Source organism: Gopherus flavomarginatus, chromosome 5 (genome assembly GCF_025201925.1).
Source record: "Gopherus flavomarginatus isolate rGopFla2 chromosome 5, rGopFla2.mat.asm, whole genome shotgun sequence".
Classification (NCBI taxonomy): Eukaryota; Metazoa; Chordata; order Testudines; family Testudinidae; genus Gopherus; species Gopherus flavomarginatus.
Genome location: NC_066621.1, coordinates 107,110,126 through 107,134,808, shown reverse-complemented (window position 1 = coordinate 107,134,808; position 24,683 = coordinate 107,110,126). Strand labels below are relative to the sequence as shown.

The 24,683-nt window shown below is 38.5% G+C and overlaps 1 protein-coding gene across 3 annotated transcripts in view; it reads left to right on the top strand.

The window, feature by feature from the left end:
• The window catches only part of NOVA1 (NOVA alternative splicing regulator 1), a 246,743-nt gene that overhangs the window by 217,089 nt on the left and 4,971 nt on the right, over window positions 1-24,683 (top strand). For all 3 annotated transcript variants that reach the window (XM_050953907.1, XM_050953906.1, XM_050953905.1), the window contains one exon: window positions 24,480-24,683. This exon is cut by the window's right edge. In XM_050953907.1, coding sequence (XP_050809864.1) covers window positions 24,480-24,683 — 204 coding nt within the window. The remainder of the gene's footprint in view (window positions 1-24,479) is intronic.

The window sequence follows — 24,683 nt, the reverse complement described above, 5'->3', positions numbered from 1 at the left end:
AGAAACTTGAATTTGAACAGTTATTCAAGTTCATGTTCTCAGTTCTTTTCCTGTCCCAAATTCAAACACTTTCTTTCATCTGTTGCAAGGCACTATCACAAGGAACATTAGACAGATCCTTTCCCTTCCCCTGTGTGTTAAAATATTGCTGTTCTAGTTGAGAGTTATACATTAAAGAGCTCTTAAAGCCATAATTCTTACCTCCACTTACTCCAAGTAGGCCTGTTTTGTACATACTGTATAGTTTTCCGTAAACACGTTTTGGCCTCTGCCCCAGTTTTCAATCTGAAAATGAAATACACCTCTACCCCGATATAACGCTGTCCTCAGGAGTCAAGAAATCTTACTGCGTTATAGGTGAAACAGCATTATATCGAACTTGCTTTGATCCGCCGGAGTGCACAGCCCCGCCCCCCCAGAGCACTGCTTTACCACGTTATATCCGAATTTGTGTTATATCAGGTTGCGTTATATCGGGGTAGAGGTGTAATTGGTGAGGGTTTAACCTTCCAACATAATAGCTAGGTTTAACCTTCCAAATAAGAGGTTTTCTCTTCAGTGTACCTGTATATTGTTCTATGTTACTGTAGAATATGAAAAGTGGATTTCATTTGGTGTTTGCATAAATTCCATGGTCCCTTTGGTTAAAATCTGGATATTCTTCAAAGAAGTATTGATATATAGGTCTTGCCATCAGTGCCGTCTGGTGGTGGTCCACTTTATTTGGGTAGCTTCCCCCATTAGCAGCCCAATTAGACATGCCATTCCTACCAGGAATCTAAACCTAGTCTTTCACTCCTTCTAGTCTCCTCTTAGGCCATTGAGCTCCCCGTCCCCATCTCTCCCCCTGTCTTTCCTCTCTTAAAATGCTGTTTTTGTGGTCACTCTCTAAGAATGGATTTGGGAAGAAGAAAGCTCTGTCTTTTTGATTTCCAACCTTCGAAAGCCCTCTCTATTCTAAAAGTTTTAACTGAGTTCATAGCCCATTAGTTCTGTGGTTGCTTTAAAAACATGATTTCTATCACCACATACCATGGTTAATACCAGTACTTGATTAAAAACTGGCAGCTAATGGGTTTGCTCTTGCCAACTGCCTAAGTTGGCATATGACTGTTATCTTGTAAGTGCTTTGTAACTCTGAAGTTTGCTTTGTTGAGGTACCTCTTAGCTGTGCTGGGTCAGCTGATTTAGCCAGTCCTCTTGCTTCCCAGCTCTCCCTGCAGTAGGTTTACATTGCTCCAGGTGCTGATAATAGCAGTCCTGTCATTTAGGTGCTGTATCCTTTACTGAGACACTGTTAGATGACTAACCAGATTTTCCCAGAATGCACGGACACAACGATGGGTAAGTATCATGATAGGCTCAGACTCACAAACCTGTTTGACATATTGGTTATATCAGTGTTGTAACCTGGGCAAATGAGAGTGCCTAAAATAGTTACAAAAACACGGATGTCTTTGTAGGTTGGGCTAGCCCTTAGTGTTCCGCAGTAATAAGGTAGTTTTATGGATTGTTAATTCGTTTCTGTATAATGTGACCTCTCCGTTTCAATTTAATAAGAAGGCGAAGTTCTCTGTCTGAAGACAGTGCCGATTGTGCACTCTGGACATAAGGTACTCATTAACACCTCTGATATATTATTTATATATATGAATTAAGGAAATTCATTTTTCTGGGCTACTGTTCATTCTGTGGTAGGAGTCCAGAGTAGATGCCAAATCTCTATGGTTACCTTGGTTTACTGGATTGAAATTAAGTATCAGAGGGGTAGCCGTGTTAGTCTGGATCTGTAAAAGCAGCAAAGAATCCTGTGGCACCTTATAGACTAACAGACGTTTTGGAGCATGAGCTTTCGTGGGTGAATACCCACTTCCTCAGATGCATGTCATGCATCTGAGGAAGTGGGTATTCACCCACGAAAGCTCATGCTCCAAAACGTCTGTTAGTCTATAAGGTGCCACAGGATTCTTTGCTGCTTTCTTGGATTGAAATTAGCATTTGGGAGTTCTGTTTGGGTGATGAGCCTCAATGTCTTTGTCTGCAACCAATTCCTGAGCAGAGTTAAAGCTATGCTCTATTAACTGCATTTGTTTTTCATTTGTTTCTTTGTGTAAGTCAAGTGTTTTGTATTATAAATCTTTGTTGGTTTAGAACCTCCACATCTCCCTATAATTTTGTAGTGACTGAGATCAAGTAATGTGCCTTTGCTGACCATACTTGTGTACTCCTATGGATTTGAAACAGCATATTTCCAATGCCATAGAATTTAGTGCATAAAAAATAATTGAAAATAAATATATCCCAGCAGTTGCTATTTGGTGTAATGATTTTTTTACCTTCTAAATTATGTTTCTCCCTCTCTGATGTGCCAGTCAAATGACTCTGACGTTCATTATGCTATTGATATGTAAGTAGGTAGTGCTTAGTATTTGTCTTTATTTTATTTTTTCACTTTCTTTCTGAGTCATTCCTCTTTACTTGAGTGTTATGGAAACTTCACCTGGGAAATTCCTGAGACACAGGGCATAACATAGTCTCAGTGCTAAGTCTTTAGACACTATTTGCCTGTCACTTACCTGACACACCTGATTAATCTCATTGTAGCTGGTATGACAACACCCATTTTTTCATGTTCTCCATGTATATATATCTTCCTACTGTATTTTCCACTGGATGCATCTCATGAAGTGAGTTTTAGCCCACAAAAGCTTATGCCCATATGAATTTGTTAGTCTCTAAGGTGCCACAAGTATGCCTCGTTCTTTTTGCTGATACAGACTAACACAGCTATCACTTTGAAACCTGACATAGTAAGTTTCAGATTGGTGTGTCAGACTTAGAGATATCATTTCCAGTTTAAGTTTTCAGTTGTACACGATTTAATTAAATGACTCCTGTTGACTTTAATGAAAGATCTTTAGTCTAACTCCATGCAACTCTGAAACTGTAGGATGTGACCAAGTCAAAGTCAGGGATCTTTAATGTGGGCCAGATCTGGTCCCATTGTGTGCACTGGCACAAGGGGGTGCTTAAGACATCCATCCCCTTACCCCAGTGTACTTCTGCAATATACCACAGTTTCCTGTGCTCAAAGGGAAGCAGGCTCAGTGGAGCTGCTACTTTCCTCACTCTTGCAGGTGGGCAGGGGTTGGGGAGTGGGCAGAGCCATGACTACACCCTCTCAATGTGCCCAGCAACATAGCTGTGCCAGAGCATCGGGGAGCGTAGGCTGCAACAGGTATAGACACATCACAGTCGACCTCTTCTCCAGAACAGTAAAGAGACAAAGAGGCAATTGTGACTCACGGAATCACTATCTCCCTCCCAGGGTGCTTCCAGAGGCAATGAACCAACTGACTGCACCTTAGTGTAGGCATTATCCCAAACTGATCATCTGCCCTGTGTTGATGACCAGTTTGGGATAATGTCTGCACTAAGGTGCAGTGCGTGGGTTCATTGCCTGTGGAAGCAGCTCTGAGGAGGAGAAAGAGGAAGGCAGTTGACTCCCTGCACTGTGGGATGTAAGAGGATGATTTTCTGCCTACACTAGTGATGAGCCCTTTTTCTATAGCACAGTATCGTGGACTCTGAGCCAGCCAGTCAGCCCCTGTTAATATCCCTTATGCTACAGTCCAAAAAAATGTGACCTCACAGCTTATTTAGAAGCTGTAAGCATCATTTTTCCTATTCTTGTGCATGTGGTCATTTTCACTGTTACTTTTTCTGACAGTAAATTAGATTTCCTGTAGGTAATAACAGTCAAGGCCCAGTCAAAGAATTACTGACCAGCAGGAATATTGTAACCTTAGCCACTTAGTAATGATCTTAGAAATGCCCAGAGGCCAAGTGCAATATTGCTGTTAAATCTGCTTGGGTTTATATTCTGTCCTAAATTGAACGTTTTATGCTTTTCCTATTGTGCCAAGATTCCTTCAGCATACCTTCCAGATAATTGGTCACAGCAATGCTCCAGTTGTACTGGGTATTTCTGGAGAGTGAATGCACAGAACAACAGCCAGTCATATTTTCTCTTTTATTAAGGACGTGCTGTTTTTATGGTCAGAAAGGTGACTGTGAAAACTGATATCTTAATGTTTTGAATTTATTTTTCTATCAATTACTTCATATCAAATTAGTCATAATTATAAATTAAAAGAAGCAATTTCTCAGCATACTTTTATTATCTACTTAGATTGTAAATTTTTCAGGACAAGGGCTTTAATTATGTTTTTCAGTGTGTAGCACAGTGGGACTAGGGGCCTTTAGATGCTACTTCAAGACTAATAATGTAAATGAATCTGCCATTTCTGCCTCCTACATCATCACTACTGTGTAGAGAGGAGAATAAAATCTTTCCTTAAAAAAAGCACAACTGGGAAAACACGTAGCAGGTAACATGCTATTTCAGATGCATGTGATACGCAGATCCTTGTGTTGCAGGGTTACAATTCTAACCAAAACCACTCTTGAAAAGATGGTAAATAAAAATTAAATGTAATTCTGTAAGTAACCTGCTCACAAGATAGTCCTGTTCTTAGGTCTGGTTTTAACAATACAGAAATTAACTATAAGAAAACTTAAGTATGTTCAAACTTTCTCCCTACTTTTAGCTCCTCCTATTTCTTCCAGGCTTCCCAGTCAGAAACGTTCTAGAATACCACTCTCACTTCTCTTAGTTCAGTTGGGCTATTGAGGCACTGTTGTGAGTCACCAGTACCAACTTTACATTCCCGAGCAGGATCAACACATGTTAACATAGTGAATTGTTTGTCATTGGTTTTAAGGTTTCAGAATAGCAGCCGTGGTAGTAATGCCTATAATTAAAGTTGCCTAACACTTGTCAGTATGAGACATCATTTTCAGTTATCAGAGGGAGCCGTGTTAGTCTTTATGCACAAAAACAAGGAGTCCAGCTGCACCTTAAAGACTAACAGATTTATTTGGGCATAAGCTTTCATGGGTAAAAAAACCTCACTTCTTCAGGTGCCTGGAGTGAAAGTTACAGATGTAGGCATTATATAATGACACATTAAGAAAAGGGAGTACCTCACAAGTGGAGAACCAGTGTTGACAGGGCCAGTTCGCTCAGGGTGGATGTGGTCCACTCCCAGTAATACATGAGGAGATGTCAATTCCAGGAGAGGCAAAGCTGCTTTTGTAATGAGCCAGCCACTCCCAGTCCCTATTCAAGCCCAAATTAATGGTGTTAAATTTGCAAATGAATTTTATTTCTGCTCTTTCTCTTTGAAGTCTGTTTCTGAAGTTTTTTTGTTCAAGAATAGTTACTTTTAAATCTGTTATAGAATGTCCAGGGAGGTTGAAGTGTTCACCTACTGGCTTTTGTATGTTACCACTCCTGATGTCTGATTTGTGTCCATATATTATTTTACATAGGGACTGTCCAGTTTGGCCAATGTACATGGCAGAGGGGCATTGCTGGCACATGATGGCATATATAACTTTAGTAGACGTGCAGGTGAATGAGCCCTTGATGGTGTGGCTGATGTGGTTGGGTCCTCTGATCGTGAGTAGATGGGGACAGAGTAGGCAACGGGCATTGCTACAGGGATTGGTTCCTGGTTGGTGTTTCTGTGGTGTAGTGTGTAGTTGCTGGTGAGTATTTGCTTCAGGTTAGGGGGTTGTCTGTAAGCGAGGACTAGCCTGTCTCCCAAGGTCTGTGAGAGTGAGGGATCATTTTCCAGGGTAGGTTGTAGATTGTTGATAATGCACTGGAGAGGTTTTAGCTGGGGGCTGTACGTGATGGCCAATGGTAATCTGTTATTTTCCTTGTTGGGCCTATCCTGTAGTAGGTGATTTTTTGGTACCCGCCTCGCTCTGTTAATCTGTTTCCTCACTTCCCCAGGTGGGTATTGTAGTTGTAAGAACGCTCGATAAAGATCTTGTAGGTGTTTGTCTCTGTCTGATGGATTGGAGCAAATTTGGTTGTATCTTAGGGCTTGGCTGTAGACAATTGATCGTGTGATGTGTTCTGGATGGAAGCTGGAGGCATGCAGGTATGTATAATGGTCAATAGGTTTCCGATATAGGGTGGTGTTTATGTGACCGTCACTTATTTGCACTGTAGTGTCCAGGAACTGGATCTCTTGTGTGGACTGGTCCAGGCTGAGGTTGATGGTGGGGTGGAAATTGTTGAAATCCAGGTGAAATTCTTAAAGGGCCTCCTTTCCTAGGGGATGAAAGCTGAGAAAGCGTTGTTCTAAGCCATAAAAATGTTGGCATACTGTGTGGCCATCCGGGTACCCATAGTAGTGCCACTGACTTGAAGGTATAAGTTGTCCCCAAATCTGAAATGGTTGTGGGTGAGGACAAAGTCACAAAGCTCAGCCATCAGGCATGCTGTGGCTTCATCAGGGATACTGTTCCTGACAGCTTGTAGTCCATCCTACATGTGTAATATTGGTGTAAAATGCTTCTACATCCACAGTGGCCAGGATGGTGTTTTCAGGATGATCACCAATGCATTGTAGTTTCCTCAGGAAGTCGGTGGTGTCTCGAACATAGCTGGGAGTTCTGGTAGTGTGGGGTCTGAGGAGAGAGTCCAAATAGCCAGATAATCCTGCTGTAAGAGTGCTGATGCCTGAGATGATGGGGCATCGACGGTTATGGATCTTGGGTAGCAGACAGAATACCCCTGGTTGGGGCTCTGTCCTTGTAGATTTGTTCTTGTGCTGTAGCTGTGAGTTTCTTGAGTAGATGATGTAGTTTCTTTAGGTATTCCTCAGTTGGATCAGAGGATGGTGGCCTGTAGAATGTGGTGTTGGAGAGTTGCCCAGCAGCCTCCTGTTCATAGAAGCATAGAATATCAGGGTTAGAAGGAATGTCAGAAGGTCATCTAGTCCAACCCCCTGCTCAGAGCAGGACCAATCCCCAGACAGATTTTTGCCCCAGATCCCTAAATGCCCCCCTTAAGGATTGAACTCACAACCCTGGGTTTAACAGGTCAATGCTCAAACCCCCCGCCCCATCTGACCTGTTCATTATAACTACAGCACCCCATTCATCAGCCCCTTTGATTATAATGTCAGACTTGTTTCTGAGGCTGTGGATGGCATTGCGCTCTGTATGGCTGAGGTTATGGGGCAAGTGATGCTGTTTGTTCACAGTTTCAGCCTGTGCATATCTGCAGAAACACTCTTTGTAGAGGTCCAGTCTGTCATTTCGGCCATCAGGAGGAGTCCACGCAGAGTTCTTCTTCATGTAGTGTTGGTAGGAGGGTTCCTGTGGGTCAGTGCACTGTTCAGTGGTGTGTTGAAAATATTCCTTGAGTCAGCGACTGTGAAAGTAGGCTTCCAGATCACTGCAGAACTTCAGAAACAGACTTCAAAGAGAGAGAGCAGAACTAAAATTCATTTGTAAATTTAAAACTATTAATTTGGGCTTGAATAGGGACTGGGAGTGGCTGGCTTATTACAAAAGTAGCTTTGCCTCTCCTGGAATTGACACCTCCTCATGTATTATTGGGAGTGGACTACATCCATCCAGATCAAATTGGCCCTGTCAACACTAGTTCTCCACTTGTGAGGTAACTCCCTTCTCTTCATGTGTCATTATATAGTGCCTGCATCTGTAACTTTCACTCCATGCATCTGAAGAAATTTATGCCCAAATAAGTCCCTTAGTCTTTAAGGTGTCACCGGACTCCTTGTCGTTTTCAGTTGTTTATATTGTATCAAACTTTAACCATTTGGGATGAAATTTTTCAGTCCATGTGTCTTCCTCAGGCAGCCATTTTGAAAATGGGCAATTCTTCATGAGTTTCTCTGAAAATTTTATTCCTCAGTCACTGCTGACACACAAACTTTCAGTTATGAAAAAGAACACAGTCGCCCTTGATCCTATTTTAAGAAATGTTCTCAAAATGGTGAAGAAATTATCTTTTATTCATAGGTGGTCTGTCAGTGTGAAGCTTCATAAAATGTTAGTTTTTGTGCCTTTTGAATTTTTTTGTAGTTTTTGTTTGGTTTCATATAATAATTTTCAATAGGAAGTGGTCTCTGAAATTCATCTGTGGCAGTCTCTCCACTTTTTGACAATTTGTATATTTTTTTTTTTAGAAATTGTATATCTTCACAAAAATTAGTAGAGGAATGAATTTCAAGTAGTTGAATTCCAGAGACCACTTCCTATTAAAAGTTATTATAGGAAAACAAACAAAAACTACATAATTCAAAAGACATACAAATGAACACTGAAAGGCCACCTACAAATAAAGAATAAGAATAATGTCTTCACCATTTTTAGAATAGTTCTTAAAATAGTAATTTATACACCCTTTTAAGAACATTTCCTTCACTGTGAAGTCACGATCAGTACCTCCGTAATATTGTATGCTATTGACGTCTGAAACTAAGTTTGTTACATTTCCTTTGTGGGTCATTTTATTGTTGCTCTCTCCATAAACTATCATTGTTTTAGAACTGCAGTTAATTTTACTGTGGTGTAAATTACATTTGATTAACTTCAGGAATGTAGGGCAATGGAAAGCAAACTTGCCTTGTATAATAGTATAAAGAGAAGTAAATTCAATTGAATAACAGTATTTGTTTATGATCTTTACTCTGTAAGTTGTAGTCATATTCCTTATATCACTTTTAAAAAAGCCAAGGTAAATAAAGGGCCAATCTTTTTGCTTAGAGGTCTTATTGGTCTCTTCTATTAATTCATTTTTTTAAAAAACTGAAGTCCTCACCCACTCTTCAGGAAATTCCATACATCAGCAGCAGACGATAGGGTACTACAGAGGTTTATATAGTAGGATAGTGCGGCTTGTAGTGTTTCTGCACTGTAGAACACAGATTGTAGGACTATGTCCTGTGAATATTGGGCAAGTTATATATGTAAAAATAATCAACTTACTGTGGACGGTCGTCTTCCCCTAATTGCCTACTGTAAATCCGAAGCAGAATATGTTGGTAACATCAGTTGTATTCAAGTGTGGTGGTTCTCTGAAAAGTGGCACTCAAAATGGCACGATGAGGTTTCATGTTTCTCACTGATTCCATGTTGAAATCGCTCAATTTACAATTAAAAAGGTATTGGTTTGTTTTTTAAGTGGCAACCTGTAAACCAAACCCGAGCTGTGAGAGTCATGTTGGTCTCATTGTTTTTCACACGCCTTCATCAGTAATAAAAATGATGCATTCAAAATTATGCACCCATTCCAATTTGGAATATATTATTGGGATGGGGGCCTTAGGGGAAAAGTATATTTTAAATTTATAATTTCTCAAAATTTCTGAAAATTTCTACTTTGGCAATTTCCACTTCATTATAAGTGCTTCGTTCACATCTCTAATGTAATATGTCACAGGAGGCCAGACTGTGGCTTATGAGCCACACATAGCTCTTTTACAATTAAGTGCGGCTCGCGGAGCCCTCCACATACCCCCATTCTCCATGTACAGATTGTGGGGGGAGCTCGGGACCTCTGCTTTGCAGTGGGATGATGGGATAGGGGCTTCTGCCCAGCAGGGAGGGGGGTCTCAATAGGAGTGGAGCCAAAGCCCCAAGCCCCGGCAGGTGTCTCCCAGGGGGCTGAAGCCCCAAGCCTTGGCACGTGTGCCTTGGCTCTTGACCTTCTGAAGATTGTCGTATGCAGCTCGGAGGGTCAGTAAGTTTGGCCACCCCTGTAATATATTATTCTATTTTCATGCTCCTACAGCTTTTCTTATGGTTATTTATTGTTCACTTACCCAGTGCATAAATGTAATAAGAATAATTGAAGCCATTTTATTTTCTTAATTGTAATTGTAATAATTTGTGATATTAAATTAACATATGCCCTCTACCAGTAAGATGCTGAAATGCAGTCTCCCATTTAAGGCCCTTTTAAAGTGTTATTGCTTTGTGGAGTAGATTAATGATGAAATTAAACTGTGATTAATGTCATGGGAAAGACTCTAGTGAAGCAGAACAGAGTTCCTTACAGATCTTCTACAGACCAGTGCTTATTTGCAGTTAAATGATGCAAAAGAAGAAACCATGTCAGAAGATAAGCAGGTCATTGAGGAATTATTGATCATGTTATGTGCAAGAATATCTAGTTGAATGAGCTTTACAAAAAATGTATGTATCTGCTCCAGAAGCAAAGTTACAGCTCCTTATGAACAGAAAGAAATAGTTGATAATTAGTTTTTGATTAAAGAAGTTCCTCGGTTTATATATGATTATCTTTCATTTATGTTTGAACTGCTTAGTGTCATTCGGCTTTGAATGAATCCCTACTTTTATTGTTTCACAGTAATTAGAGAATTCATGCCAGACATTTCAAATATATTCTCAATAGCAATTTACAAATAATGTTAGACTTTGAATTGCTAGACAACACATATTTATGTATATGACATTAATAGCTGTCTTTATTACATACAAGTTATAAATAAATATTTTACTGTAATTTTTGGTGATAAAATAACCTATTCCTATTTTTCTAACACTAATATGGGAAAGTATGAATGCAAGACAATGCATACAAATTACAACTCAGATGGCAAATCTATGTGAAATCTAGAATTCTGAATTTAAATTTGTTAGAAACCATGAATAATTTGAAGATAATTCAGTATACAGTAGAACCTCAGAGTTATGAACACCAGCATTATGAACTGACCAGTCCACCACACACCTTATTTGGAACAGGAAGTACACAATCAGGTAGCAGCAGAAACAAAAAAAAGATTGAGAGAGAAGCAAATACAGTACAGTACTGTGTTAAACATAACCTACTAAACAAATAAAGGGAAAGCAGCATTTTTCTTCTGCATAGTAAAGTTTTAAAGGTGTATTAAGTCAGTGTTCACCTGTAAACTTTTGAAAGAACAACCAGAATGCTTTGTTCAGAGTTACAAACAACGTCCATGCCGGAAGTGTTCGTAAATCTGAGGTTCTACTGTAAAATACATACATATGTGATGCCTTGATGCAATAGTTTAATATGTTCTCTATATTAGATATGGTTTAGTCACAAATTACAAATGTTATTACTGTTGTAGATATAATATATCTATAATCCATGGTTTATACCATTCAACACTTGTCACTCAATCTCAAATGCAGTAGTGTAAGTATAGTACAATGTGTATCATATGTCAGTTAAAATGTGTCAATTATTAAATAAAATATTCTTGCTCTATTATCGATTGTTCCAAACATTCATACTGTCTTTCCTTTTGACTATTGACTTTTTAGAAGTAAGAAAAGTAGAGGAATAGTAATGAAATATAAGAAATAAATGTGTCTATGAGTCCTTGGAGCTGATAAACCATATCAATAAAGTATGAGTAGTTTGCTACCAGTTTCTGAATATGGAATTTTTTTGGAATGTTTTGTCATTTTTATAATATCAGATTACTTTTATTTGAAATATGGTCTAGTTAGTGTCTAAACCATGAAAAAAATACCCATTGCTCATTGGCTTAATATTTCATGTCAATGTTAATATGGCTGAATGAAGTGGCACCAATACTAATAACTTTCTATTTTCTGCAGGTTTGAGAATTTTCATAAACAATAAATAATTTATAATACACAGATTGAGCTCTGTCTTGCAAACAGGCAGTTTTACTATAAAAAATTACAATTCAGAGTTTACCTCCACCTTGTGAACCTGATGCTTCATGGGTGTGAATACGTAATTATAAATTCATCTTTAATTGGTGAAATTAAGCCCTTCTTTAAAATGAAATCACCACCTGCTCTTAGAAGTAATAAAGACTAATTGTATCTAATTAATTTTTTTCTATTAAAAAAAGCAATATAATGAACAGTATTGAAATCTGCAATCAACAAGGATTTGTAAAGAGAAAAATATTTTAAAAGCATAATTTTAGCTGCTGGTTTCCTCACTTTTCCTCAGTGCTTGGAGACAGATGTTTTTTATTTTGTGTTTTTAAATGATTGTTTTCAAAATGACATTATCAGAGCTGTGGTTCCTAAAGGACTAAGTGCTAACAAGAACATCTGCATCAGAATATAAGAAAATTGAAATCCATCACAGCAGAAAAAATAATGATGGGGTAGTAGGAGTAGAAGTTAAGGCAACAGATGAAGGAAGGGAAACCTATAGAAACTTTGAATTCCAAAAATGAATCTGATGACTCTGCCTTTACTCTTTTGGAGTTATATTTTTACACTTAGATGCACACAAATAATTACTCATCTATCTTAGGTACATAAATGTCTGATGCATGTGTGCAAATGTGTGTATACGAACAGTTGGTGTAAATTGCCATTTCACCATGTGCCCATTTACACTAGCTGAGCATCTAACCACAGGTATTTACATGCATATAATAGCTACACTTCAATAGCTGTGCACGCCTTGCTTTTATCATTCTTGCCCACAATTCAAAAATCCTCACCATTTCTTTGTTTTTATACTTTATTTTTACTCAGTTTCCCTTTTCTGAAATATAGCTATACAGATCCCCATTTTTGGAGGAACATATCCTCAAAAGTGTGGATCTGTGGAGACAATATATTTGGAGAATTTTTGTTCAGTGGTATGTATTTGTAATTTTCCTCACTGGGCTAGCTTTAATGGGATACACATCTCAGTTTCATGAGGCTTCTGAGGAGAATGCAGTCATCTACTCTTACTCCAGCCTACTTGTAACTGAACTTTTTACCTTTCAGGGAGGTTGGCTTTTACCACTGGCCCACTTAACACTCACCAACTCTTCTGTTACATTTTTTGGGAAGGGATATCGCAACCTCTTCTGTGTCTTTAATCTTATAAGCAAATAGTTACTAATTTCTGGCACTACCTCCGCCAATGTCAAGAGTTTTGTTTCTCTCTCTTAGATGCCTTTCAGTTATCACCACACTTCCATAATCTAATTCAGGTTGTATTGATTCAAAGAACATTTCATTGCCAGTTTACAAAAATAAAGAGAAAAAAAATCATAAAATTAAAGGTGACTGTAAATAAATCACACTTAAACAGATACTGTGATAAGTGCTAGGTTGTCCTGTAACTTAGTTACAAAGTATAGAAATATTTTCTTAGACCAATATTCTGGTATTATTAGCTTGTTTTGTTCTCTGACCCTTGTCAGAAAGCACCATGACAGCCTCTGAAAGAAAATATTCAGAGTGTCTGTGAGAGGAGACCCTCATCATATCAACATGTCAAAAGTCTCTGTTAACATTATGGGGTAATGTTGTCCCCTAGTCCAGTCAAAGGTGGTTCTTATACCTGGAAGACATGCATTCATTAGTGAAACTACATTCCTTTTCTAATATAGATTCTGCAAATTAACTTTTTTTAACCTTAAGAGGTATGGATATTGAGCTATTGTTTCTTTAACTGTCCCGTTCCTCTTTCATTAATGCCATCTTTGAAATAGGCCTTTGTTGACGTGTTAATTGTGTGGTTCCTACTAGATGAACTTCTCATTTTAACAGTTAAGCAGACGATAAGACAATTATCCGTTCTGTTATTGCCGCTTTGCACTGCCAGAATGATGTAAAGGGATCTTAAAACTAGCAGAGGCAGCCACTGGAAAAGATCCTCAAGATAAGGGAAGTCCCCACATGCTGTAGAACCAACAGAGTTGCTCTACACAACCTTCCACACAGCCAGTGATGTAGGTGCTGTATAGGGACTGTGGCCAAATTTCCACTGCACTAAAGCTATTCTCAGCTGTGTGAACAACCCTAGGGAGATGAGGCAAGCCAGATGTAGTTCAGAACAGAAATCAGGCTGCTCTAACTTATGCACAAAAGTAGCTTAAAGTCAGATTTGCATCCCTTCACTTCTCCATTCTTACACTTAGCAGAGCTTGGCAGAACAGAGACTACAGTCAGAAAGTCTGTATGTTGAGTATTGCATATATTATTAGACAACCTTATAGACTTAATACAAAACCATAATTGTTAATCTAAATACAGCAGTTTAACTTCCTACCCTCCAGACTGGTCATATTTTTCACAATGCTCATATGAATATAATACAATAATTAATTTGTCTTTCACCATCATTTAGTGTGTGTGTGTGTGTACACCTATATATTCTGTGGTGCAAATGTTAAGAGTTTTAAGCTAATCTTCCATTGCTACTTCACAATTTTTACCTGCACACAATTTGAATGTACAAAATGGGGAGCAGTTTAAAAATATCAAGCCCCCCAAATATCAAGTGAATTAGCCATGCCACACATTGATGGTACTAGGAACTGTGCAGTGTTCTTTATCTGTGTGGCATCACTTAAGATGCGGAGGAGGGAACTGTTCTATTTACTGCATATATGCTGCAAGAATAATTTTCAGAGGCAGATATGGAGTAACTCTAACACTGAAGTATCAGAGGGATAGCTGTGTTAGTCTGGATCTCTAAAAAGCATTCACCCACAAAAGCTTATGCGCCAATACTTCTGTTAGTCTAAGGTGCCACAGGACTCTTTGTCACTTCTAACACTGAATCAACTTAACTCCATAACAGAGAGACACGCTTGTTCCATAGAACCCTTCTATGGAAGCTTTTCATTTGTTTTATTTCATGAACATACTTATCCATTAGATTATTTCAGCTGTGACTTTCTAATACTAGGCTTTAGTTTAGTGTAAATAGAGTAGGATACTATACATGTCCTGTGTAAGGAAACATTTTTGCTGTTTTTTTTGTTTACTTTCTTTTCTTTTTGAATCATATGAATTGTGGGACGATGATGCCCTTTTGTTATTTTCTTCTTGAGTTGTTCCTTGGATGTGAACATGCCATACCTATTTTCCCACACAAATAAGCAAGTGATAGAGTCTTGTGTTGTGTTATGGTGGTAGTTCTTTCCTCCAAGCTTGAGCAAGCAGTAATTAGGAGTTTATTTTTTTCTGTCACTGCATACCTACTGAGACCTTTTGAGAGAGTTGCTATCTTAGTGCCTCTTTTAAATTATTCAACTACAATCATATTAGTGTGTTACTTCTGAAGAAAGACTGGTGCTTACTTAAAGAACAAGTACTGAACAAGCCCTTGCAGATATCTGCACCATTTCGGACCTAGAGGATAGATTGGCCCAATATATCCTCATATGCAAATCCCTAACTGCGGCAAAAAGAGACGCCACAGGAATCTTGCTGCTATGGGAGGCTTGTAATAACAGCTACCTCCGACTAACAGCCTGTAAAGAGGAAAAAATACTTTTAACAGAAAAAATATCCCAATTAGAAAAAGAGGTGGAAAATTTTGGTTTGGATCTGCTGTGTACTGTACATTATGGATATGATGAAAAAATCTTGTGAGATTAGCTGTAGCAGGTAGTCCTCTTCGTGCTGTACTAGAGCTGTTTATACTAGAGATATTGATCAGTGTCCACAGGAATACTAACTTAAGCCTTATTTTGTATCTTCATTTTATGTATTAACTTTATATCATATTTCTTTATCTTCTTTGGGTCATTTTTAAATATTCAAAACAAATCGCTTGTTCATTTTTTCCTGTCCGTAATGATGTTGTTTAATAAATGATTGGTCATGAATCACGTATTAACCCAGGAGAATTTATTACTTACAGGTTTAACAATACAGGCTTTCATTACCTGACTGATAAAGAGCAATAAATGGATTCTAAGTACTGTTTTAATAAGATTTTTTATAGATTATTTTTTAACAGTATGCTTATGTCACCATGAGTAATATCCTGATGTCTGTAAAGAAAAAAATGCTTAAATCCTTTTTAAAAGTTAGCTTTCAATGTTGACAAGCTTTTGCTCTATGGAAGCTAACAAACAGCTCTTGCTGAAAGCAATGTTCATTAGTAGGATTTAATAGGAAAATTTTAAAAATCTTTTGTCAGTAAAAAATATGATGTCGTTTGGAGTGTCATTCAAAAATGCTATCATTTAGCCAACAGTATTAAAGGAGGAAATTCATAATGCCTTTTTAGGATGTCTTGCAGGTAGGATGACCAGATGTCCCAATAAAATCGGGGCTGTCCCGATACTGAACTCTCTGTCCCAGGTCCCAACCGATGTACGATCGGGATGCCATTTGTCCCGATATTGTAGGGTTGCCAGACCTCTGGTTTGCATGGGGCTGGCAAGCTCCCTACCTAGCTGGCTCTGCACAACTCCCCGGAAGTGGAAATCTCCCTCTGGGTCCTAGGCGCAGGGATAGTGAGGGCGGCTCTGCGTGCTGCCCCCTCTTTGAGTGGTGGTTCCGCTGTTCCCATTGGCCAGGAACCACAGCCAATGGGAGCTGTGGAGGTAACGCCTGCCGGCAAGGCAGCACACAGAGCCACCTAGCCGCACCTCCATCTAGGACCCAGAGGGAAATGTTGCCACTTCTGGAGAGCTGCCTGAGGTAAACACAACCCAAACCCCAGCCCTGAGCCCCCTCCTGCACCCAAAATCTCTCCCAGAGTCAGCACCATGAAAACCTCCTCCTGTGCCCCAACTTACTGCCCCAGCCCCGAGACCACCCCTTGCAGCAGGGGCCTGAGCCGGAGCTGTCCGCCCCCACATGTGGCTTGCAGCAGGAGCCGCAACCATGCGGCATGCAGCGGGGGTCAGGGCTGTGCGCCGCCGACTCACAGGCTGGAGCTGGGGCCGGGCAACCCCAACCTGCGGCATGTGGCAGGGGCTGGAGCCTGGGCTGTGTGTCTCCAACCCACGGCTTCTATCGGGAGCTGGAGTCGGGGCCATGCACCACCCCACCCATGGCATGCGGTGGGGGACTGGAGCCAGGGCTGTGTGCCTCTGACCTGCAGCATGCAGTGGATATTGGAGCTGAGGCCCTGCAATATGTTTGCGGGGGCCGGTGCTGGGGCCATGTGCCTCCCTGACCCGTTGCATTCAGCTGGGGTTAAGCTGGGGACCTGTGACCCATTTCATGGGGCTGGAGCCAGGGCCATGTGCCCACTGACCCGTGGCATGTGGTGGGGAGTGGAGCAGGGGCCATTTGCCCCCCAACCCGCAGCTGGAGCCGGGCCGTTCTTACCTGCAGCTTGTGGGGGGGGCTGGAGCCGGGAATGGACCCCGGCTGTACGCCCCCCTAGCAGCTTCCTAGGGCTGTGCATCTCCCTCGTCTATGGTTCCGCAGGGAGCTGTGAGTCTGTGGCTGCTTTAGTTCTTGCTTATAGATTTTAAGGTCAGCAAGGACTATTAAGATCTAGTCTGATATCATGCATAACAGAGGCCATAGAATTTCACCCAGTGATGCCTGCATCAAGCCCAATAACTTCTGGTTGAACTAGAGCATATCATCTAGAAAGACTTTGTGCTGCTTTGGTGCCACAAAGCACCCATAAAGCTAATGGATCCAGCCCTTTAAGGATTCTTTTGGCAGTGCAGAATTAGCACAATAGCTCTAAACCAAAGTCTTTGCAACTGAACTTGTTCCAGGAAAAGTGAGGAAGGTTGTGGCCTTGCTTTAAACAGGGTCAGCTTGGCATAATTCCGGGACCAAACTAGCACCCAAAGGCCTCGAGCCTGGGAAATCATAAAGCTGTTTGAAATCCATCTTTGTCCTACCTCTGCTTGTGCCCGCAGTACAGCTCAGCCAGACCAAAGAATCTGAATCATAGTATTTCTTTAAAAAGTATAAATAATCTTTCTGAAAATGAAATCTGACATTTATTTTGCTACTACAAATGTAATACAGTTCCCAGAGTTTGCTAACAATATTTGTATTTTGTAATACTGAATTTAATGAATTAGACTTTAAATTAATTTATGTAGGTGACTATAAAGTACAAACAGAGTAACATATTTTGTTCATTTGTAAGGGAGCAGCTAAAATAGTTTATCTATTCAGGGGCCTGCCCAGCCCCCCTCTTGCATGCTCACTGAGGTTCCACAGCACAAGGGATTTGAATAGGACATGGGGAGATGCACAGTAAGTGTGCACTCCATGACTGGCATTTAGCCCCGAACACAGCAGTAGAAGGAGGGCAACGGGTGCCAGTACAAGGGATCGGCTACTGCACAGATCTTCCACTCCATCTCCTGTATGGGGGACAAATTTAATTACCTGATGTAGGCAATAGTAGCTTCCATAGAATAGGTCTGCTGTGCTTGGGGATGATGATTCCTTCCCCACTCCTCTGAGTATCATTCAATTACTAAGATACCTAATTAGAGCTTTTGCTAGGGATTGGGGCTCAGTGTTAAGGTCAAATACAGATCCAGTCAAAGTCAGTAGGAGTTTTGCTAGTGAATTAGGTAGGACTTGGATTTGGCCTTTAAAGATTTTATTTTATTTCATTGTCAGTTCATTGCGCACTTTCTTTCTTTTAAGCAATTCCATTAATAATATTATCTTATATTTACATCATGTCTTTCAAGCAAAGCATCTCAAATTACTGGACTTTATAAATATGGTAAACATTCAGTGATTTGTGAAATACAGCCATGTCTGAGTGCATTAGTGGCAACAGTTTGTGCAACACTATGCAACAAAGTAGAGCAAGAAAATGAAGGACTGAAACTGTATGGTGATTTTTGAAAGGCAGTGTGAAATTATTTTGAATTTAGCCAGATGACTGAGACTAACATCACAGCTCTTACTAAAAGTGCCATAAGATCTTTACTGATCACAGCAGTTAGGACTTCAGTTTTACATTGCTTCTGAAAGATGTTTCATCTGAATGACAGCTTAGTATGTGTGAATGATTACTTCACTACACACACTATAGGTTCAGTAACAGAGTGAAAATCCATGTTTATGTGCGCTTGTATAATTCAGTAAGTAACCAGCACATTATTTCTTTTTTAATTATAAAAAAGTGAGAAGTGTAAAGGAAGCTACTCAAAATACATTAACATTCCTCTACAAATGTAATTAGAAACTCATGAAACATTAATACATGAAGTAGGTAATCTTGTTTTTGTTACACAGAACAAAAAAAGAAAGAGATGTGACATTTCATTGTATGTTATTAAAACGATGTATCATGGAGAATTCATTTTCTTCCTCTCTTCCACTCGGAAACCATTGATTTATGTTTATACAAGGAAGAAGGACCTATACATGGAATTTTTGTGCCATTTTTCATTATACCTTGGAAAGATATATTTGTCAATGGCTAAGTTCTTCTGAGAAGAGTGTGACCATATGTATAATTGAGCAGAGACAGAATTGTAATAATTCTCCTCTTTCAGCCCACAACTTTCACTTGCAAGAGGAAACTGCTGTTGGAAAAAGATAGCCTTTCCATATGGATGTTAGACCCCACATGCAGCCACTGGCAGAAAAACAGTCTCTGCTTCTGCACCTGCAGCTGGCTTTCCTTCCACACGCTGACATCAGACTATTACAATTTGGAATGTAAACTGGGAAGAAGGTTTTTATTTGCCTATAAAGTTCAATAGTCTGACATTGGCGTGTGAAAGGAAAGTCAGTATTCAGGTGCTGAAAATGGGGAGAAGAGTCAGAAGTGTGATAAGCCAGACCTTTCAAGTGGTCCAGGCCCAAATGTGGGACACAGTGGGTGACAAAGACCCAAAATGAGGGACAACAAAACAATTATTCATGCAAGAAATTTAAAACGCTACAGAATTCTTTCCTTTAGGATAAATAACTCTTCCGTAACCTCAGTTCTGAGTCTTCATTTCTGATGCAAATAACTTTCAATAATAAAAGTAGGCACCAACTTTTGTGGAAAATTGTTAATTTTGTTGCTAAAATGAAAGACCTCGAGAAGTATAGGTTCAGCTGAATGGAGGATTAGCAACTGGGTCCGACTGGACGCTGAAGATCATGGGTGGGGGAGGAGCCAGGTTAGGCTGGTTGGAACAGCTTGTGACATTTTTAGATGTAAATATATCCCTGCTGTATCTGCAGCACTATACAAGTGCATGGGAGCAAAGTTGCATTTAGTACAAAAAGACAGTCCAGTTTCATTGTCAAGCTGACTAAAGTACAAATAGTAAATAAAGAGCATAATGAGAAAAAGTGAAATAGATATATACAATTATTTTATTATTGTATAGTAATCCAAGATGATTGTAGAACAGGAAAGACATTTTTAAATTCTGTATATAATTTTTATTGTTTTGGTGTCCCTCATCAGTCAGGGGTGTGAAAAATCCAACCCCTCGATTGATGTAGTTATGCCATCCTAGGGTCGGTAGGTGGCATGGAGCCCCTTTCCTCCCTGAGACAAATCTCCTAGACCCATGGTAGCAGTGCATTTAATCTGCAATCAGATGTGCTAGGGTGGGTGAGCTCTATCTCTTTCTGCCAGGCTGTCTAGCAATCCCAGGTGAGATAAGTTAGTTAAGATGACTACAATGTGGAATTTTGATGAGGTAAGTGGGGCAGAGTCCAGATGGAGTTCTGAGTGGTTAAAATAGAACTGGTGAGTGTGGCAGACAAAGAAATTAGAGGGGGAATTTGGAGATCAAAATGCAGTTAGGTCAGTGTGAAATAGATTTTTTTAGGAAAGAAATATGCATTTATTTTGGGGAGGAAAGAGGTAGAATTGTTTCAGGGTGGGAGGAGAGAGGTAAAATGAGATAGAATAACAGATTGCAATTAGCTGAAGTGTATAAATGTCACAGAAGGAGAGGAAGTATTAGGAGAGATTCATGGTGTGGGTTATAACTAAAAGTAATGAGATGAAACTAAGACAAAAACTATATTGAATAGCTGGAAAAAACATCTTGACGGTTGCATGTATTAGGTTATTAAATAATCTCCATAAAGAAGTCCTATCCCTTGGGACTTTTATAACTAGAGAGGACAAAATTGAAGAAGAGAATCCTATATCAGCAGGGCTATGAAGAGTTATTTCATAGACTATCAGGGTTGGAAGGGACCTCAGGAGGTCATCTAGTCCAACCCTCAACTATTTTTTGCCCCAGATCCCTAAATGGCCCCCTCAAGGATTGAGCTCACAACTCTGGGTTTAGCAGGTCAATGCTCAAACCACTGAGCTATCCCTCTGCTGCAATTAAAACTGAATTTTGGTATAATTTAGAGTTTTCTTTAAAACTTTCATTTAGAATCGCCTTTACACAATATTTGATGTGCTTATACATCCAAACAAAATTTATTCCTTACTGGGATTATAATAGTAAATCCAATTTCTGAAGGAGATCGTCATTTAAAGAAGAGTTAATAATGAGAACATGTAATTCCCTATTTCTAAAATAATTTGATATTTAATAGAACGTGTTTTCTATTTCAGTAGGTAGAAAATGTATAACAATGTCTAGGATCCAATAATTATCACATTTCTTCTCCGAAAATAAATTGTAATAATTTGTGTATTAAATTTGTATTTTTAAGTACTGTACAAAGAATTGTTGCCTATTTATCTTCAACATTTAAAAATACTCATAATAGTGTTTCTTATTGTCAGTGACTATGATGCTTTTACTTGAGAACTGAAGTTGTGGCTTTACACTGAAAAGTGACTATAAAGTTGACATCTTTTTACTCAGCAGATCTGCTCTCTGTGTATTTAGAGTCGTATCTTATTACTTACATGATTATATTATTATTAGTTTTTTTACTACTGACAGTTCTGCAGATCAAACATAACTATGGGAGAGTGAACTGGATTTTACATGTAACAAGAATAGTTCAATTAAATACCTAATACTGGATACTTTTGCAACCCCACTGACTTCAAATTATGTGCTGTTTCACCTATGCAACTCCACTTAAGGCCAATATTTGTAACTGGGGTCAAAATTCTGGCTCCAGAGCCTTTAATATTGGTGATGAGGAACTCTCCAGAATGAACTCATTTTGACTTTCAGATTCCATGCTGAGTTTGCAGGGTTGGCATTTATTTTAAAAAAATGTGTAAACTGAAATTTTGATATGAAAATCAGTGAGACACAATAGATATGAAGTCCCACAATGTAGTTTTAAGGTAGATCCTACCTGCTAAGTCATTTTTTAGAGTAGAAGTGAAAAAAAGTACTTTGGATGATTCCTGTAGATGGACTGAAACTCATAAATTTAAAATTAGAAAACTCATATTAAATTATTTTTAATTAACTCAAAATGTCATTGGACTAAATAGACATATATTTGGGGGAGGGGAAATTTATCTTGTGAGAGTTCATATGCCTTGCTTATGAAAAATGTAAAAAAGGACTTTAATAAATCATGTGACTTTACTTAGATATTGTGTCTGCAAATGGTAAAACACTCACAATTGAATCATGATAATAAAATGTATGCAGTCAAAATTAACTTGTCAGTATTGACGGTAAGAATCTAACCTTCAAAAGTGCATAGTTAGGATCTGAGTCTGACTTCTGTATTTAAGCAAGACACCCACTGATTCCAGTGGATGTTCTGATAAGAACCAGTGAAAGCACCAGCCCCGAAAGATTCAAAATGATCTTTAGTTTGATGGGGTTTGTTCTTTTTTTAAATCAACTAAGTCAGTATGTCTTTCTGTCTTCCAACTAGGCTTTTATACTGCACCTATCACTGTGGTATCTGACTGACTTGCCTGGCTATAATGGCACAGTGTGCCCAAGGCTGACAAGTCACAGCTACTGCAACCCCCCAAAGGAGCTTAGCATGGCATATACCATTGGGGTCAGGTAAGGTTTTTTTTCAGTATGTGGCACAAACCATAAACCTTCAAAATATAATACTAAAAGAAATGCCACATTATTGAGCCTTCTTGGCTGATTCCATGTTCCCTCAGGAGCTGATAGCTTTGCATTTCAGAAGATATAAACAAAAACAGATAGGAAGGTTTCAGCTAAAATACTTAGCAATTATTTAGTATTTTTTGTCTCTAGATCTCACATAACTTATATGCATTTTATCCACCTTTTATAGACGGAGAAACTGATCAATAGAGATGTTTAGTGGTTTGACCAAGTTCACACAGTATGTCAGTAACAGCTTGGAATATAACCAAGGTCTCCTGATCCTGTGCCTACAGGCTCCTTGATATTTAGGTCTTGAAGCACAGAACTGCACTTAACTCATTTTTAATAAATAAGAGCCTTATGCTTTTATTTCTTTAATTTTACATAACATCTTTTGGTATTGATGAAATGTAACTGAAATGTTAGAGCTTAAAAACTTCAGAATAGATGCAAAACAATTCAGACATTAAAATCTGTTTTTTTAGATTAATATTTTGAATTTGCATATATTATTAAATGGAAAATATTAACCATTCTCCATTTTTTAAATGTGTCATACTTTTAAAGATTTGACTGACACTCTCAGCATATAGATACTGAGGTGACTGGTATTTTATTAAAACCTAAAACAAATGGATGGGTAAACTAGAACAAGCTTATTTTCTAGGGCAGACATTTTATTTGAAAGTTAGCTTCTTGAAATTAGAATAAGAAGATGGTCATGTCAGAACAATGAAAATCACTTTAATTTTTTTTATACTTATGTGTTTTTATTGTTGCTGATATTGAAATGACAGATTTTGGTAAAAACAGTTTCAAAACTGAAAACTATTATCCGCATCTTTCTACTGCACATAACTTTAATGTATGAATGAGAGGATGTCAATATGCCAGTGTACATGTAGGTTTGTTTAGAGAAGCTGTTGTGTTAACAGAGTATTATAAGACATATGGTATATTAAAAGATCAAAAAGATTTTTAAAGAAATGTATATTGCAAACAAATGTGAGAAAAATCACCAGTATACTATGTTGAATTTTTATTTCTTTGGGCCTGATTCTCTACTCACAAAAATATGAATCGGAAGTTAATCTATTGAAGTTAGTGACGTTATACCAGCGTAAAACTTGTTTAAATGAGAGGAATAGTCTGTTCTTTTAGGGAAATGCTCCTCACTGAAGACATTTCAGCAGAGGTAATAAAACATGTAAAAATGACACATCCTATTAATTAAACAAATTTTACCTTTCGAGTGCTCCCTTCTCTGATGGTGCTACATTTGCATAAGATGAATAACATCTTATCTTGCATAATACATTTCTATATACTGGTGAGAGTGAAAGTTTGAGCTATTAATTTCATGTCACATTTGGAGCTAAGCACATCATCCAACCATTCCTTGCTATATTTGCTTTTGCCAAGTGCTTTTATTTTTATTATTATTATTTTAAAAGTTATGAGGCAAAAAGTTATTTCAGACAAATTGTATCAAGGAAGTTAGTCTTCTGCTTTAATCTGGAAGGAAAAGATACAGGATGAATATGTTTGTTTGATGTAATATTAAACATTCTTTCGCCACTAGCATAGCATCTGCATTTGTTTAAATTTTTTGGTCTGAACTGTGCTAAGCTAAAGGGAAAACATTCTGTGGAAGAATTATAAATATGATTTTTTATTATTCCCCTCAGTATGCCTTCTGTTGTACATTAGTAACTGACATCAAGCATTACAAAATGTGGTGAGCTACACTCTTTTTGTACTCATGAACTTTTATCTTTCTTTAAAAAAAAGTGTTAACTAATTTGCTTCGTTTTTCCTGCCTGTTATAGGGTAGCTAATTATGATAGTATTTATGCACAAAGCAGAAGTATTATTTATATATATTTTTTTTAATTACAGGTAAAGATTATAGTTCCCAACAGCACAGCAGGTCTGATAATAGGGAAGGGAGGTGCTACAGTGAAGGCTATAATGGAGCAGTCAGGGGCTTGGGTGCAGCTTTCTCAGAAACCTGATGGGATCAACTTGCAAGAGAGGGTTGTCACTGTGAGTGGAGAACCTGAACAAAACCGAAAAGCTGTTGAACTTATCATCCAGAAGATA